Source organism: Anopheles aquasalis, chromosome 3 (genome assembly GCF_943734665.1).
Source record: "Anopheles aquasalis chromosome 3, idAnoAquaMG_Q_19, whole genome shotgun sequence".
NCBI lineage: Eukaryota > Metazoa > Arthropoda > Insecta > Diptera > Culicidae > Anopheles > Anopheles aquasalis.
The window spans coordinates 47,044,064-47,056,563 of NC_064878.1; the positions used below are offsets into that span (position 1 = coordinate 47,044,064).

Here is a 12,500-nt window from a genome sequence, read left to right on the forward strand (position 1 = left end):
GGTTTGTTTGATGATACATTATTCGTTTAGAGCACATCTTAATCGCGAAAAGAGCCTGCAGAACTGTTAAGAATTGACACCAATCGACCAATTTACAAACGTCTGGATGAGGTTGCAGACTGCTTTAAGTACAATATGCTTAGAAGATGTGTTACAAAACCCGCCTTTTCCGTGAAATATGTTTCAAGATATTTCATTTTCATCTTTAAGTCTCCTTTTAATTTCAACAAAAGATTGTGAAACACTACCATATGTCACGTCAACGGTGCCAGTAGCTAATCGCTATGACCATACACACACTCCGCTCCTGGCTTAAGCTGTTGTGCTTTCATCAGCGGGGAAGCGAGAGAAGCCCAACAGCAAGCAGAAAGCACCGGATGAAAGCAGCCACCACCACTACGCTGGCGCTATACACATTTGCCCATAAATCAAACACTTGTTTATTTAAACATTCAATTAACTCCAGATTTTCACCGGAACACCCGGGACCCTGGAGATTGCCTCATTTTCATTTGCCCACAACGATGACGGCCGCACCGGTGGCCCTATCCAACCCCGAACCCAAATTTCCGCTCCATTTGCAACCCAGATTACATAAAAAAAAGCCCGTGTCGTGCCCCAGCGAGTTATGCAAATGCGGGCCTTGCGGTCGGCGGTATCGTCACCGAAGCATATCGCGTCCCGGTATCACCGGTATGCACCCTCCTTCCGCTGCACGGCTAATTTCTCGACTGAAAAAAACCGCAATCGCGGTTCATCTGTCGATCGCACACTAATTAGCGGCCATTAGACGGTGACAAGATCTCATCCCACGAACGATCAAATGATCGATCGATCGATCGGTCGAGTGATGATTGCCATAATGATTGCCCGGGTGCGTGGTGCGTTGATCGAACCACTCGCGATCCAATCAAACGGTCCTCCACCCCTGCCAAAGCAGCAGGTGAGTGGATTTGGAGAAGAATTAGGAAATTAAAATTCGAGAGCGCCTGGTAGGAAAGCTGGCGTGTTTCGTAAGCTCGATTCGTGTTTTCCATCCAACAAATACCTTAATATCCAGAGTCGCATCCAATCCACCGACAGCACATGTCATCACGGCACGTTAGAAAAGTAAAAACCCACGAAACGCGCACGGTAAACGAGGAAAAACCGAGGCAGCTGAAGTAGTTTAAAGGAAAATCGGTAAAAAACCTTAACCATACCGATGATTGCGATGAGGATGAAGCTCCATCCATTACGCTCACCCGATCGAATGCATGGAAAGGATGAAAAAAAAAAACACGCACACGGAAAGCTGCACAAACGGTGCAAACCTTTGCGTTGTAAGCGGTCGAAGTGAAAAGTTTTATAACAACCGTCGACCACCGAACGCATTTCAGCGCGTATAACGTGTATTTTAGGGTGGCTCAGGTTGTAGAAGTGAGTGAAATGCGCAACAAACCACGACCTACGTGACCCTCCCCCGTGCCCCTCGGGCGGTGAGGAAATGATGAAAATTTCGCCTCAACGATCATTTGAGGATCACCAACCAACCAGCTGAAGGAGCGCTTGAGCTTTACAATCACTTTTCTCCTCTCGGTCGATGGACGATGGAAAACACGACGATGACTCATCGTCATTTTATGGGCTCGGCAGGAAAGCACATCGCTTTTCTCCATCCGCCCCTCTCCACCCCCTTCGGGCGATCCGTTTGTCACCGATTTGGGAGAAGCAAACAGGGCATACGCGCGATCGTGAGGGTGCATGGGGTGGCGTTTTGTGGCGCGGAAAAGCGAATAAATAAATATAAATCTCCACGAACCTCCACGAACTAAAACGAAACTTTCCAAATATTGCACCACGGTGCGGCGATCAGCGGGTGGCCGCCCATTGGGGTTTGCGGTGGTCGTGTCCTCATTTTTCGCTATCTACACGGTCCGCGGCTGGCTACGCGTCGCTAGGTGCGTCGCTAGACCTTCACCGAGGGGCACATGCACGATTTTTCCGGAATTTTCCAAAGCGCCACCGTCGGTGAGATAGTGAGTAGGCCGGGTAGGCTATGCGCTCGCGTTACGTCACATCTAGTAACCACGAACGGCACACGGCAGGCGCCATTTTTATCCTCGCACCAGAAGCAACCATCATCATTATCCAGTCGTCGAATTTGCACCCCTGGGCCGGGGCCGGGGCCGGGGCCCCCAACAAGAAAAGAATCGAGCATTCCGAGGGAAAAAGGCAACACCTCGCTTCCTCCTCCTTCCTCTTCACTTATGCTCCATTCTCCATTATGTTGCCTCTTGAGATTGTGTTTGGTTTTCGGTCTGTTGTTGCGGTTGCGATCTCGCCCGGGATGATAAGGTGTGTAACAGTATCGGGGTCGATTAGCTTGTGTAGCTTGTTTTCCTTCCCTCCCTCCCGCCTGCAAAGTGGAATTGAGATCCGCGCCGGCGCCGGCGCCATCGCCATTCTTCTCCTCTCGAGCTTAACGGAAGATGATTTGATTGAGAAATTTACATCTGGTGCCGACCTCGCTATGCCAAGTGATCGCTACATCCACCACCATCCACCACCACCACCACCAGCAACGGTATCCAAGGGAACGGCGCTAACAAAAAGCAAACAAAAACCTTGCGCCGCATCGGAATTCCCAAAGACACGAGAGTGGCGCTGCTGCCGGTGGGACCGCTAGGAATTGGCGGTGCGAGTGCTTTAACTCACTGTCCGTTGAATTCTCCCCCCACCCCCCTTTGGCCCCCAGGCAGTACCAAAAATAGCTGGCCTGGAGGCCATCGACGATGAGGCCGCCCGGTATGCAAACAGAACCCAAAACACCGCACGAAGGCGAAGTGTGATTGGACGCACGGATTGGCAGTGCATTAACCTGCCGCAAGCCGATCATCATGATGTTTCCCGCGATCACACGCTACTCATCATTCGGCATCGCGCTCTCCTGCAGCTGCGATCATCATCATCGATCGTCGTTGATCGCGAAGCGATGTAGGGAAAACGCGTTGTAGAAATGCGTGAGAGCTTTTCCAGCGGCCCCACAACAAGCACAGTTGGTGGCCCGGGGGGGGGGGGGGGGTGTCGTCTTCCAAAAAGGTACACTTTTCGCACCTTTTCAGCATTCGGTTGCGCGACAGGCAGAGAGGGGTGAAATCGTTGGTACGCGCGATCGTCCTACGCACAAAATTGCCACCATTCGCGATCGATTCGATCCCCCCGTCCCCGTTTAGGCCCCCGGGGGGGGCTGGCTGCAGAGGTAATGGAAATTTAATGATCGATTCCCGAACTTGCGCGCGCGCGCGCGCTTGCACTCGCTCATTCGCCTAATGGAAAATCGATCGAGCACAATTGCAGGGTTCGATGGGCGGGTTGTTATTTGCCAGGGCGGGGGGGATGGCAACAAGTGCGCACGCACAGATCACACCGGAGAAAAGAGCAGCAGACAACAGAAACTGACGCACGTACGCTGGTTACCTCGGCTGCTTCGCGCAGTGTCTCGAAGCGGGCCAGTATCTCCTTCACCGAAACCTTCGGTTCGATCGGTTCCTCGATGATCGTTTCCATCCGGCCCACGGAACCGGAACTGGCGATACTGTTTCGGCGGTTTTTCAGCGAGGATGAAATCGTTCCACCACCACCACCACCACCACCACTGCCACTACTGCTGGTAAGGGAGTTGACGTTGGCACTGCTGCTGCTACTTGAAATCGTTGCTCCATCGTTGATCGCCGACGATTGGCCAGCCATCGCTGCCGGTGAGGACGAGTTCGATGAGTGGCCGGACAGTGGTGATGTGGCCATCGGCAGGAGGTTACTCCGGGAGCTAGAGCTGTTGTTGTGGTTGTCATCGTAGTCTTCCTCCTCCACGGCCTCCCGCCCATCGTGGCCATGCTCGATCGCGGATGAAACAATGTCCAGCTCGCAACCACCACCCTCCTGGTCGTCCACTGTACCATCGGTCCGCTTCCGGTAGCCACAGTTGGTGTACTCGCACTGTTCGTGCGATTTCTCCAGGAACGCCTTGATCACCGGACCGTCCAGTGGTTGCACGTTTTTCACGTCCTCCAGATCGCTCCGCCGGTGCACATCGACCCGTATCTGCCCGGTGATGCGTCCGATTTCCGCGATCGAATCCGAATCCGACAGCCGCTCCATGTCCTCTTCCTGGTCGTCATCGTCCTGTTCGTCGAGATCGGAACCGTTGGGATCGAACGATTCGACCAGACTGTCGAGCGAGGGTGAACGGTTCGAAGGACCACCGTGGCCGCGCTGCTGTTGGTTCGAACCGGGCCGTCCACCGGTAGCACCGGTGCTGCCGCCTCCGCCACCACCGATCGGACTCGGTGTCGGTATGCCATCGTAACACTTGTACGAACTTTGCAGCGTCTCGAGACCACCGGAGCGCCGATCGTCTAACAGGCTCATCGTTTCTGCTCTCTACCTTGACTTCTTCCAGCCGGTTTGCCGGGCACACGATGTCGACTTTCACAAACGGCCAACACGGCGACGCACACGGAACACAAACATCCGGGGCAGCCAGCCAGCTAGTGCGCTGCTGGTGCCGGTTTTCGCAGCCGATCGGCGCAGGATCGGCGCACCGATTGCCAGAACGAGTTTTCCAAATCCCACTACCCCCAAAAACACACACGGACACAGGCGAAGACGGAACTGCAAAACGGGATACTAACACAAAACACGCAGCAACACTCCGCACGGTTACTAGTGGATGGCTTAGATTTGCGCCCGGGGCCTGGCCACCACGCTGCTTTTGCTAATTTGCGGTGATTCAACACGAAAGTTAACTGTTTATCCGACAACACTTCCAATTCCAGGTGGCTGAGAGCAGCAGCAGCAGCAGCAGGAGGGAGCGAGCCCCAGACTTTGCACTTAGGCCGTCGCAACGGCACGAAACGATCGGTCAATCGGATGCTCCTTCTGCTGACCAGCCAGCGTTATGCACGCACACAAGCATCAAAAACAATTCCGGCTCCCCCTCCCTTTCTATGGAGCTAGGGTTCCGTTAGTTGCTGGCACGGAATGGTGCTTCAGCAGCAGCAGCAACAGCATCTTCTTGCCACCACCATCCGTACCACCATTTTCCAGTTTGCGCCTCGCCTCACTATCAATAACGGATCATTTCTTTTCAACCGAACTCAGCTATCTGTAAAAGGTACATTCCTCTACACCCTACAGATGGTCAGATGAGGTGCCCCTTTTTTTTTTGAGGACGAACATCACAACGATCGACCGTATCACTCTCACTTCATGCACCACAATGTTGACGCAGGATCTATGCTTAGCAACGCCTTATTGTTTAATCCAAAACAGAGGATCCAAAGGATCGAATGTCCTTGTTCGAGCTGAGCACACGACAGAAAATGACGTCACATAAGCATTTCCCCTTTTTTGAAGGAAAACACAGAACGTTTGCAGATTGACTCCGGTATTGAACGAAACCTGCACGTCCCACTGGAACTGTGGAATGCGCCTTGTGGTCACCGCGGAGGCCAAATGCGAACTCCACTGCCACTGGCCAGACCCAGGCTGGCTGGCCCCTAGGTAGCTTTCAAGGGGGGTCCATGAAAAGAAAAAGTACCTCCAAAGAGCTCCAAAGAGGCAAATCCACATCGTATGCCCACTCTTTCTTGATCGCTCTCCCTGGCGAGTGCGCCTTCTCTCGCGATCACCATGATCATGAGTCGTCTTGGGGTCTTACCATACCCCCCCCCCCCCCCCCCCCCCCCCTGGGGGGCCATTTCTCTTCTACCGCTCTCTCTCTCTCTTTCTTTATGCTTTCGCTCCTCGCGTGCCTTCTTTCTGCTCTCCACAAAAAGCTTCCCCCCCCCCGGCGGGCATCTGGTGCATCAGACGCGCCATTGGAAGTAGTACGGCACCCGAGAAGCGCGGCCAAAAACACCTAATGCTCTGCTCTCTCTGCTGCTTCTCTGCCCAGTTTTCCACATACGCGCACGGGACGTTACGCGGTGGAAAGTTATCGATCGGTGGTGGTGGTGCTGTTGCAAAACACAACAGCCTAGGCGTTGTACGATCGTACATTTGGGGAAAAAAAATGGGGAGCACAACCGAAGCGAGATAAAGCGAGAGCAAGAGAGAGAGGCTGGAAGGATGTGTGGAGCTGGAGGAAGATTTTTTTTTTGTTCGAAAAATAAAAGCGGAGCAGATTAAAAACAAAACACTGCGCGGCCAGGTCCGTGGCGTAGCGTGGCCGCCGGGCTTATCTTGTCCGCTCTATCCGTCACGGACGCACACGTTATCCGGGCGATCCGCACGATCCGATCCGGAGCTCTCGCCTGTTTTATGAGCTGCTCCTCTGCGCCCCTTTTTTCATTCCCCTTTTCCGTGGTACGAAGTGGTACGAGAAAGTGCCCGTCGCCAGCGAGAAACCGTCAACAGCTGCTGCTGGACTGTGCGGCGAACGCTACGCTCTCCATCATTTGCCCGATCCTCTGCCCGCTGCTCCTCACAATCATCTTCCGAAGACATGTGGACTGCTCTACTCTCCGGAACTCCGGCCCCCCGAAAGGGGGGAGGAGGGGACGGGGGACAGCCAGTTAGTGGCGCAGGGCCGGTATTTGTTGGTTTTGTGCTTCGGTTTTGATGATTTCTCTCGATCGATTGATCGGTTTCTTGCTGCTCGATCGCCTAGCAGATGCTGTTGCGTACTGGTGTGCGTGATTGGCCGCCAATGCTGATTGCTGTGCTGCTGATGACCGGTAGCCATCGATTTTTCTCTTTCTGCTGCGCACCCCCTCCCCACCCTGACGTCAGATCGGTTGGAAATGGAATTTTCTTTGCTTTCAACCCAATGCGCTGCTCGTTGGCAGAGAGGTCTAGATCGTTCCATCCGGGTCTCCATCGGGAGGAGATGCGCGCGCTGATGCGTGGCATAGCCTTCGTCGGCGTCGTCGCTGATGGGACCATATGGGGCATCTTTGAGACCCTAAATTTCTCCCAGCCAATTGTCGAATTGTTCGAGTGAATGTTGCCGATGGATGGGGAGCCCTCTTCTCGATAAAGTAGCGACACTTTAGCTCACTGCGAATTTGGGAGATTTGGGAGACGAGATCGAGATGATCTCTCGTCGCGTCGACGTAGCCACTCGTTCGTCCCTTTCATTTCCAAATGGCCACGTAATTGGCTTGTTGGGGAGTCGGATTCGTCAAAAATGATTATCAATTCGAGCTGTCGTAACGACAGCGGTGCCCATTACGGCACCACACGGTACGATCGTATTTAACATGAACCTGCCCGCTCGATCGACGATCGCTGTTAATGGTTGAGTTTTCCGAACCGCGATACCACCGCTGATATCACGCATTTGCGACGGTGGAATACGGATGTGCGCATAATTACACACTTTCTCGACAACCATTACGTGTTCGTGATCGATTTTATAAGCAGCAGGCAGCAGGCAACAGGCCGCGACCTGCCGCGATCGTTAATGAACTTGATCGAGTCAAGGTGAGACGTGACCGATGACCGGCACACCAATCGATCGAAAAGAGAACGGAGGAAGAGCAGCGATGCTAGTGATGCTAATGGGGGTTTTGCATCTGCTTTACATGCAACGGTCGTCATCATCATGGTTGGTCTCGTGAGCTCGCACCCCGATGATATGATATAATCTGGTCATCAGGCACACCTTGCGGACACACGGTGCGGAACATCATTTCACAGGCGGTTGCATTCGAAAGCAATTCCGTTCCGTTCGGAGGACGTGGTTTTCGGACGCAAAATGTGTGTGGTGAAAAGTGAATAAACATTTGCGTTAATTACTCCGGTCCGCGATTCTCCGGTGCGCAAGATTATTGCAGAAAAATAATCACTTTCTCTCTCTCCCCATTGGGATAATCAACGGGATTCGTGCTTCTAATGTGGATGCATTTGAAATGTGCCTTCGGTGCAACCGGTTGATTGCAGGGGAGCGGAATATGATTAGTGCCATCCATCCATTTGCGTTTGGCAGAGCAGCGATATGCAGCGATCGACAACGATCGGTTCAACACGCTGGTCCGATGATCGCCAGCATGCAAGCATGGAAAGTGTGGAAAGCGTTCAGTGTTTGTCGCGTGATATGTCCAGCTTCTTTTCTTTATACAATTTGCAACTATCGTTTGATAATCAGTTATTTTGTGCAAAGCAAATTTATCTTAAGGTACACGTCTGCTTTCAGCATTTCAGACCTGATTTTATCGGCGACTATAGATCTCTTCAAGTGACAAATTATATTCATGATTGTTTCAATCAAATGTTAAAAGCTCACTTGAGGCATTTTGTTGTAAGATCATTATGATCCCTGCCGTGGTCTTTGCTTGTTTTAGAGGATAGACCGTGATGTGTCGTTGTTTAATTATGTTTCAATCATGAAGCCTACCACATCCAGTCACAAGAGACATATAGTGCATATATAAGCAACATTAAATTTATAACCCTCGGATCTTCTTGACCGTTCTAACATGATTGAGAATCATTTTGTGCAGAGAAGCTTAAATTATTTCGTGTTTGTTGTTTGTTAAAAATACTCTCAATTTGATTAAATTGGCGAATGCAGCGTAGAATAAATTATTACAATAGATTAGAGTTTAACATTCCCCATAAATGCGTCATTGATTATCATTGTAATTCTTACGAAACAAATGCTATTGTGTATTTTTCAATGTTAAGCAATGTGCCTTTCATGATTTTCTGATAAGCTTTCAGGCGATTCTCTGATGAAGGATGAGACAAAGATCCCATAAAAACCAAACCATAGTTTAGAAATGCTTCAATTAGAATAATAATAGCATTTCAACACGGTGAACCGCAAAAAAAAATGTTCTTCTAATAAAGATGCGGCCCTCGAGAACTTCCTTAATAATAACGATACAAATGTAACGAAAGAGACAATGAAAATCATGACATTATCCCAAAAAATACTTTAAAATTCGGGTTTTGTACACCTCGCAATGTCCACTTGAATTCAAAGAGCAAAAAAGGTTGAACTTATCAAACCATTTCCCATAACTCACTCGTTCACATAACCGCAGACTTTGTGAAAAGCAAATGTTCAGTTATGGCAAACAACGACAACAACAAAAACAAAACGGCAAGCAATGTAAAAAGATAAGCTAAGCTAACACGCATAAGCATTCCCGAAACTGAAACAATCGCCACTTGGGTATCCCCGAGTGGATCGCAAGAAAAGGAGCTTTAAGTCATCTTGAGCCCACCAAACGTGACTCGGTCAAGATCACGTTTGGCTTTTGGTAAATAAAAAAAAAAAACATAACGGATTCGACACTTACCTGTCGGTACTCGGCGAGGTACGATTGTACCATCACCTGGATGGCGTTGGCCTTGGACGCGTGCAGCACAATGCGCGCCCCGTTCTTCAGCGTCAGCTGCAGCGTAAGGGGGCGCGGTAGCGTGGCCACACTCTGTATCTCGTCGTACGGGATCGCCCGCTGGATGGAGAGAAACTCGGGCTCCTTGTGGGCCAGAAACACGCCCAGATGCGAAACGGCCAACAGCGTACCCTCCTGTATCGTCGGCGACCCATTCATCACGAACAACCGGGCAAAGTACAGCGGCCATCCACGGGCCATATCGAGCACGTGACGCTTGACGATCGCACGCACGTGCTGCTGCTTGGTGGTCGAGTATCCGTTCGCCGTTATGCCGTGGCTACTGAGCAGATTCACCGCCAACCGTTTCTCCTGCGGCGATATTCGCATGCAGGAAGTCACCCCGAACACATCGGCCGTGATTTGGTTGAAGAGCAGATCGAGTGCGGCCGGTGCGGTGACGGTTTCGCTCGGCCGGAACACCTCCTTCCGGACGCGCAGTGTCCAGCTGACCCGATTGTACGTCAGACAGGCGGCGGCCGGTGCTTTCAGTGAGGGCGTCTGCTGTGGCAGTACCGGTGCCGGTGGATCCGCTAGACTCCCGTCGTCCATCTTGTCACTGTAGGCGGACCCGTTGGTGGTGGCGGCCGATGTTTTGCGCTCCCGCTCCTGCACACTCTTCTGCACCATGTGCGTCTTGAAGGTGGCGATCGAGTTCGATTGTGCGTTGGCCATGTAGTGTTTCTGTTGCTGCTGGTGCTGCTGCTGGTACTGGTGATGCTGTTGCTGTTGTATCTGTTGCTGCTGCTGGTGCTGTTGCTGCTTGTTCGAGCTTGGATGGAACACTTTGTTGCTTTCCTTTTCACGCTGCAGCTGCGTAAGCTCGTAGTTGCGATCGCGTGCTTCACGCTCTTTGTCGCGATCACGATGCTCCCGTGGATCGCTCGACGTTGACGATGGGCCCTCAACCTCCGAACGATCCCAGACGGACTCGGAAAAGTTTTCGCGATCACGTGAACGAGACCGTGATCGGGAACGTTCTCGTTCGATAATCATTTCCTTCTTGAAACCTATCGGAAGAGAGGAAAGGAAGGAAAAATAACAGGGAATTATTCACTCGCTCGTTCGCCTTTCTAGGACATTGTCATCCTGGTACTTACTCGTTTCGTACACCAAATCCAGCTTGGCGGCCTCGGCACGACCCCAGGAATCCATGAAACTATCCTTCGCACCGAATGTGTCACGTTCCTGGCGCTGCACAAACGACGGAATTTCCGATTGAGCGTGATGCAGATGATGGTGCGGCTGGCCACCGGCAATGAGTCCATGGATCGGTGGTGGTGGTGCCGGTGGTGTAGTATTCGGTGGCCGGATTGGTGGTGGTGGTGCCGGACCAGGAGGTGCCGGTGGTAGAACCTAAAACAAAAGAGAAATCGAATCGAAAAGTAAAAAAACGGAACTCATTTTGTAATTTCCAGCGATTGACGGCGTCGGAACATACCGTTGGCCACGCTGTGGCTGGTGCGCTGGTCTTTTTGCTCGCTTCCATACGCTGCACCTGGGTCTTGACCGAGGAGGGTGAATCAACCATCGTACTCGGTGATTTCGCACCACCGCCACCGGGTGCATTCATTCCACCGAGTTGCTGCTCCAGCATCATCCGCCTTGTGTCCTCCAGCTTGGCCGGTGTACGCTCCGGACGATCCGATTTGGCACTGGACGAACGTACGGAATGGCCAGCCGTGACCTGCTCGAGCCGTTGGCGCATCTCGTTGCTCAGTTTCAGCTTACCGACACTGTTCGGTGGTGGCCGATCGGCACCGATATCGAAACTGCGCTTGGCCAATCGAGCTGGGCCTCCTCCCTTAGCTCCGTCACCACCACCGGCCGCAGCCGCCGCTGCCTGTTCCTGCTGCAGCTTCTGATCGATCTCGAACTCCTCCCACTCCACACCACCGTTCGTGGGGGAACCGATCGGTGGGGAATCGAGATTCGTGCTGCTGTGCTGTGACTGTGGCGTCGTCTTGCGATTGCTCTGGCGTGTCATCTTGAACTGGATGAACGTTTCCTCCGTTTCCGTGGTCGCCGTAACGCCTTGCGGTGGTGGCCAACGCCATTTACCGATGCGTACGGTTTTGGCGCGTCCGTACGGATCGAGGAAGGGCCGTACCTCGAATGGATCCTTCAACTCCAGTGGTGGTGGTAACGGTGGTGGCGGTGGTGGTGGTATCAAATTCGACGAAGAAGAATCCTTCCTGTTACGCAACATCTCGGAGAACGAGGACGAGGAAGAGGATTGCGCCAGAACGGCCGTGACGGTTCCGGAATCGGATCGTATCGGGCCACCTTTCGCGCTCACCTTACGGTTCGGTGTGATATTGGCCGACCCGGCGGCCGACGGTGATCCGGAACTGTTCGAGTGCTTCGGGGACACTCCGGTTGGGGAAGATGGGCCACCTTCCTGTTGTGTTAGTAGCGTTTGGAGCGCTTGATTCTGTGCGATCAGTTGCTGCTGGATCTGTATGTTCTGTGCCATGGCCGATTGGAGAAAGGCACGTTGCATCTGCTGCTGATAAGCGGTACTATCGACACCGGGCGGTATGGTGAAGACGGGCATCACCACATCCGGACTGACGGAACCCATCATCAGCAAGGACGCGGAGGAACCACTCGAGTTTCCTGGCGTCAGTGGTGTTCCGTTTGAGGGGCCCGCATTTTTCGCCTGATGCGTTGTTCCACCCTTGGTGGCGCTGGCGATGACTTCACCACGCTCCAAATCCGTCAACGAACCATCCGTCCGTACGGTGGCCAGCAGATCGTCAACGAACTGTTCGCAACTGCGCACCGTCGATCCACGGATACTGGCCGCTAGCGAGCGTGCATCGGAAAGCTCATCGAGCGAACCATCCAACACGGGGCTGAACAAATCATCGAGGAACTGATCGACGTCGGAAGCTTGCGATGGTACCCGAACCCGCCGTACATGGCTGGCCAACGAGGGCGCTTCACTCGTATCCGACATGGCCGACGAGCGGACACTGAACTCGCTCTTTTCCGCATACTTGAGCGAATGGGAACCGGCCGTCCGTTTCCCTGCGTACTGCGACTTCACAAAGCGTGGCTCCTTGAGCGGTGTGATCGTATCGACCGAACGGTACTTGCTACCGATCC

The 12,500-nt window shown here is 52.6% G+C and overlaps 1 protein-coding gene across 3 annotated transcripts in view; it reads right to left on the minus strand.

Moving 5' to 3' along the window:
- The window catches only part of LOC126576013 (unconventional myosin-XV), a 32,568-nt gene that overhangs the window by 3,779 nt on the left and 16,289 nt on the right, over window positions 1–12,500 (minus strand). For all 3 annotated transcript variants that reach the window (XM_050237074.1, XM_050237073.1, XM_050237075.1), the window contains exons 4-6: window positions 10,831–12,500; window positions 10,490–10,745; window positions 9,291–10,399 (exon numbers count right to left, since the gene is read on the minus strand). The exon at window positions 10,831–12,500 is cut by the window's right edge and continues 2,762 nt beyond it. In XM_050237074.1, the coding sequence (XP_050093031.1) occupies window positions 9,291–10,399; window positions 10,490–10,745; window positions 10,831–12,500 (3,035 nt within the window). The remainder of the gene's footprint in view (window positions 1–9,290; window positions 10,400–10,489; window positions 10,746–10,830) is intronic.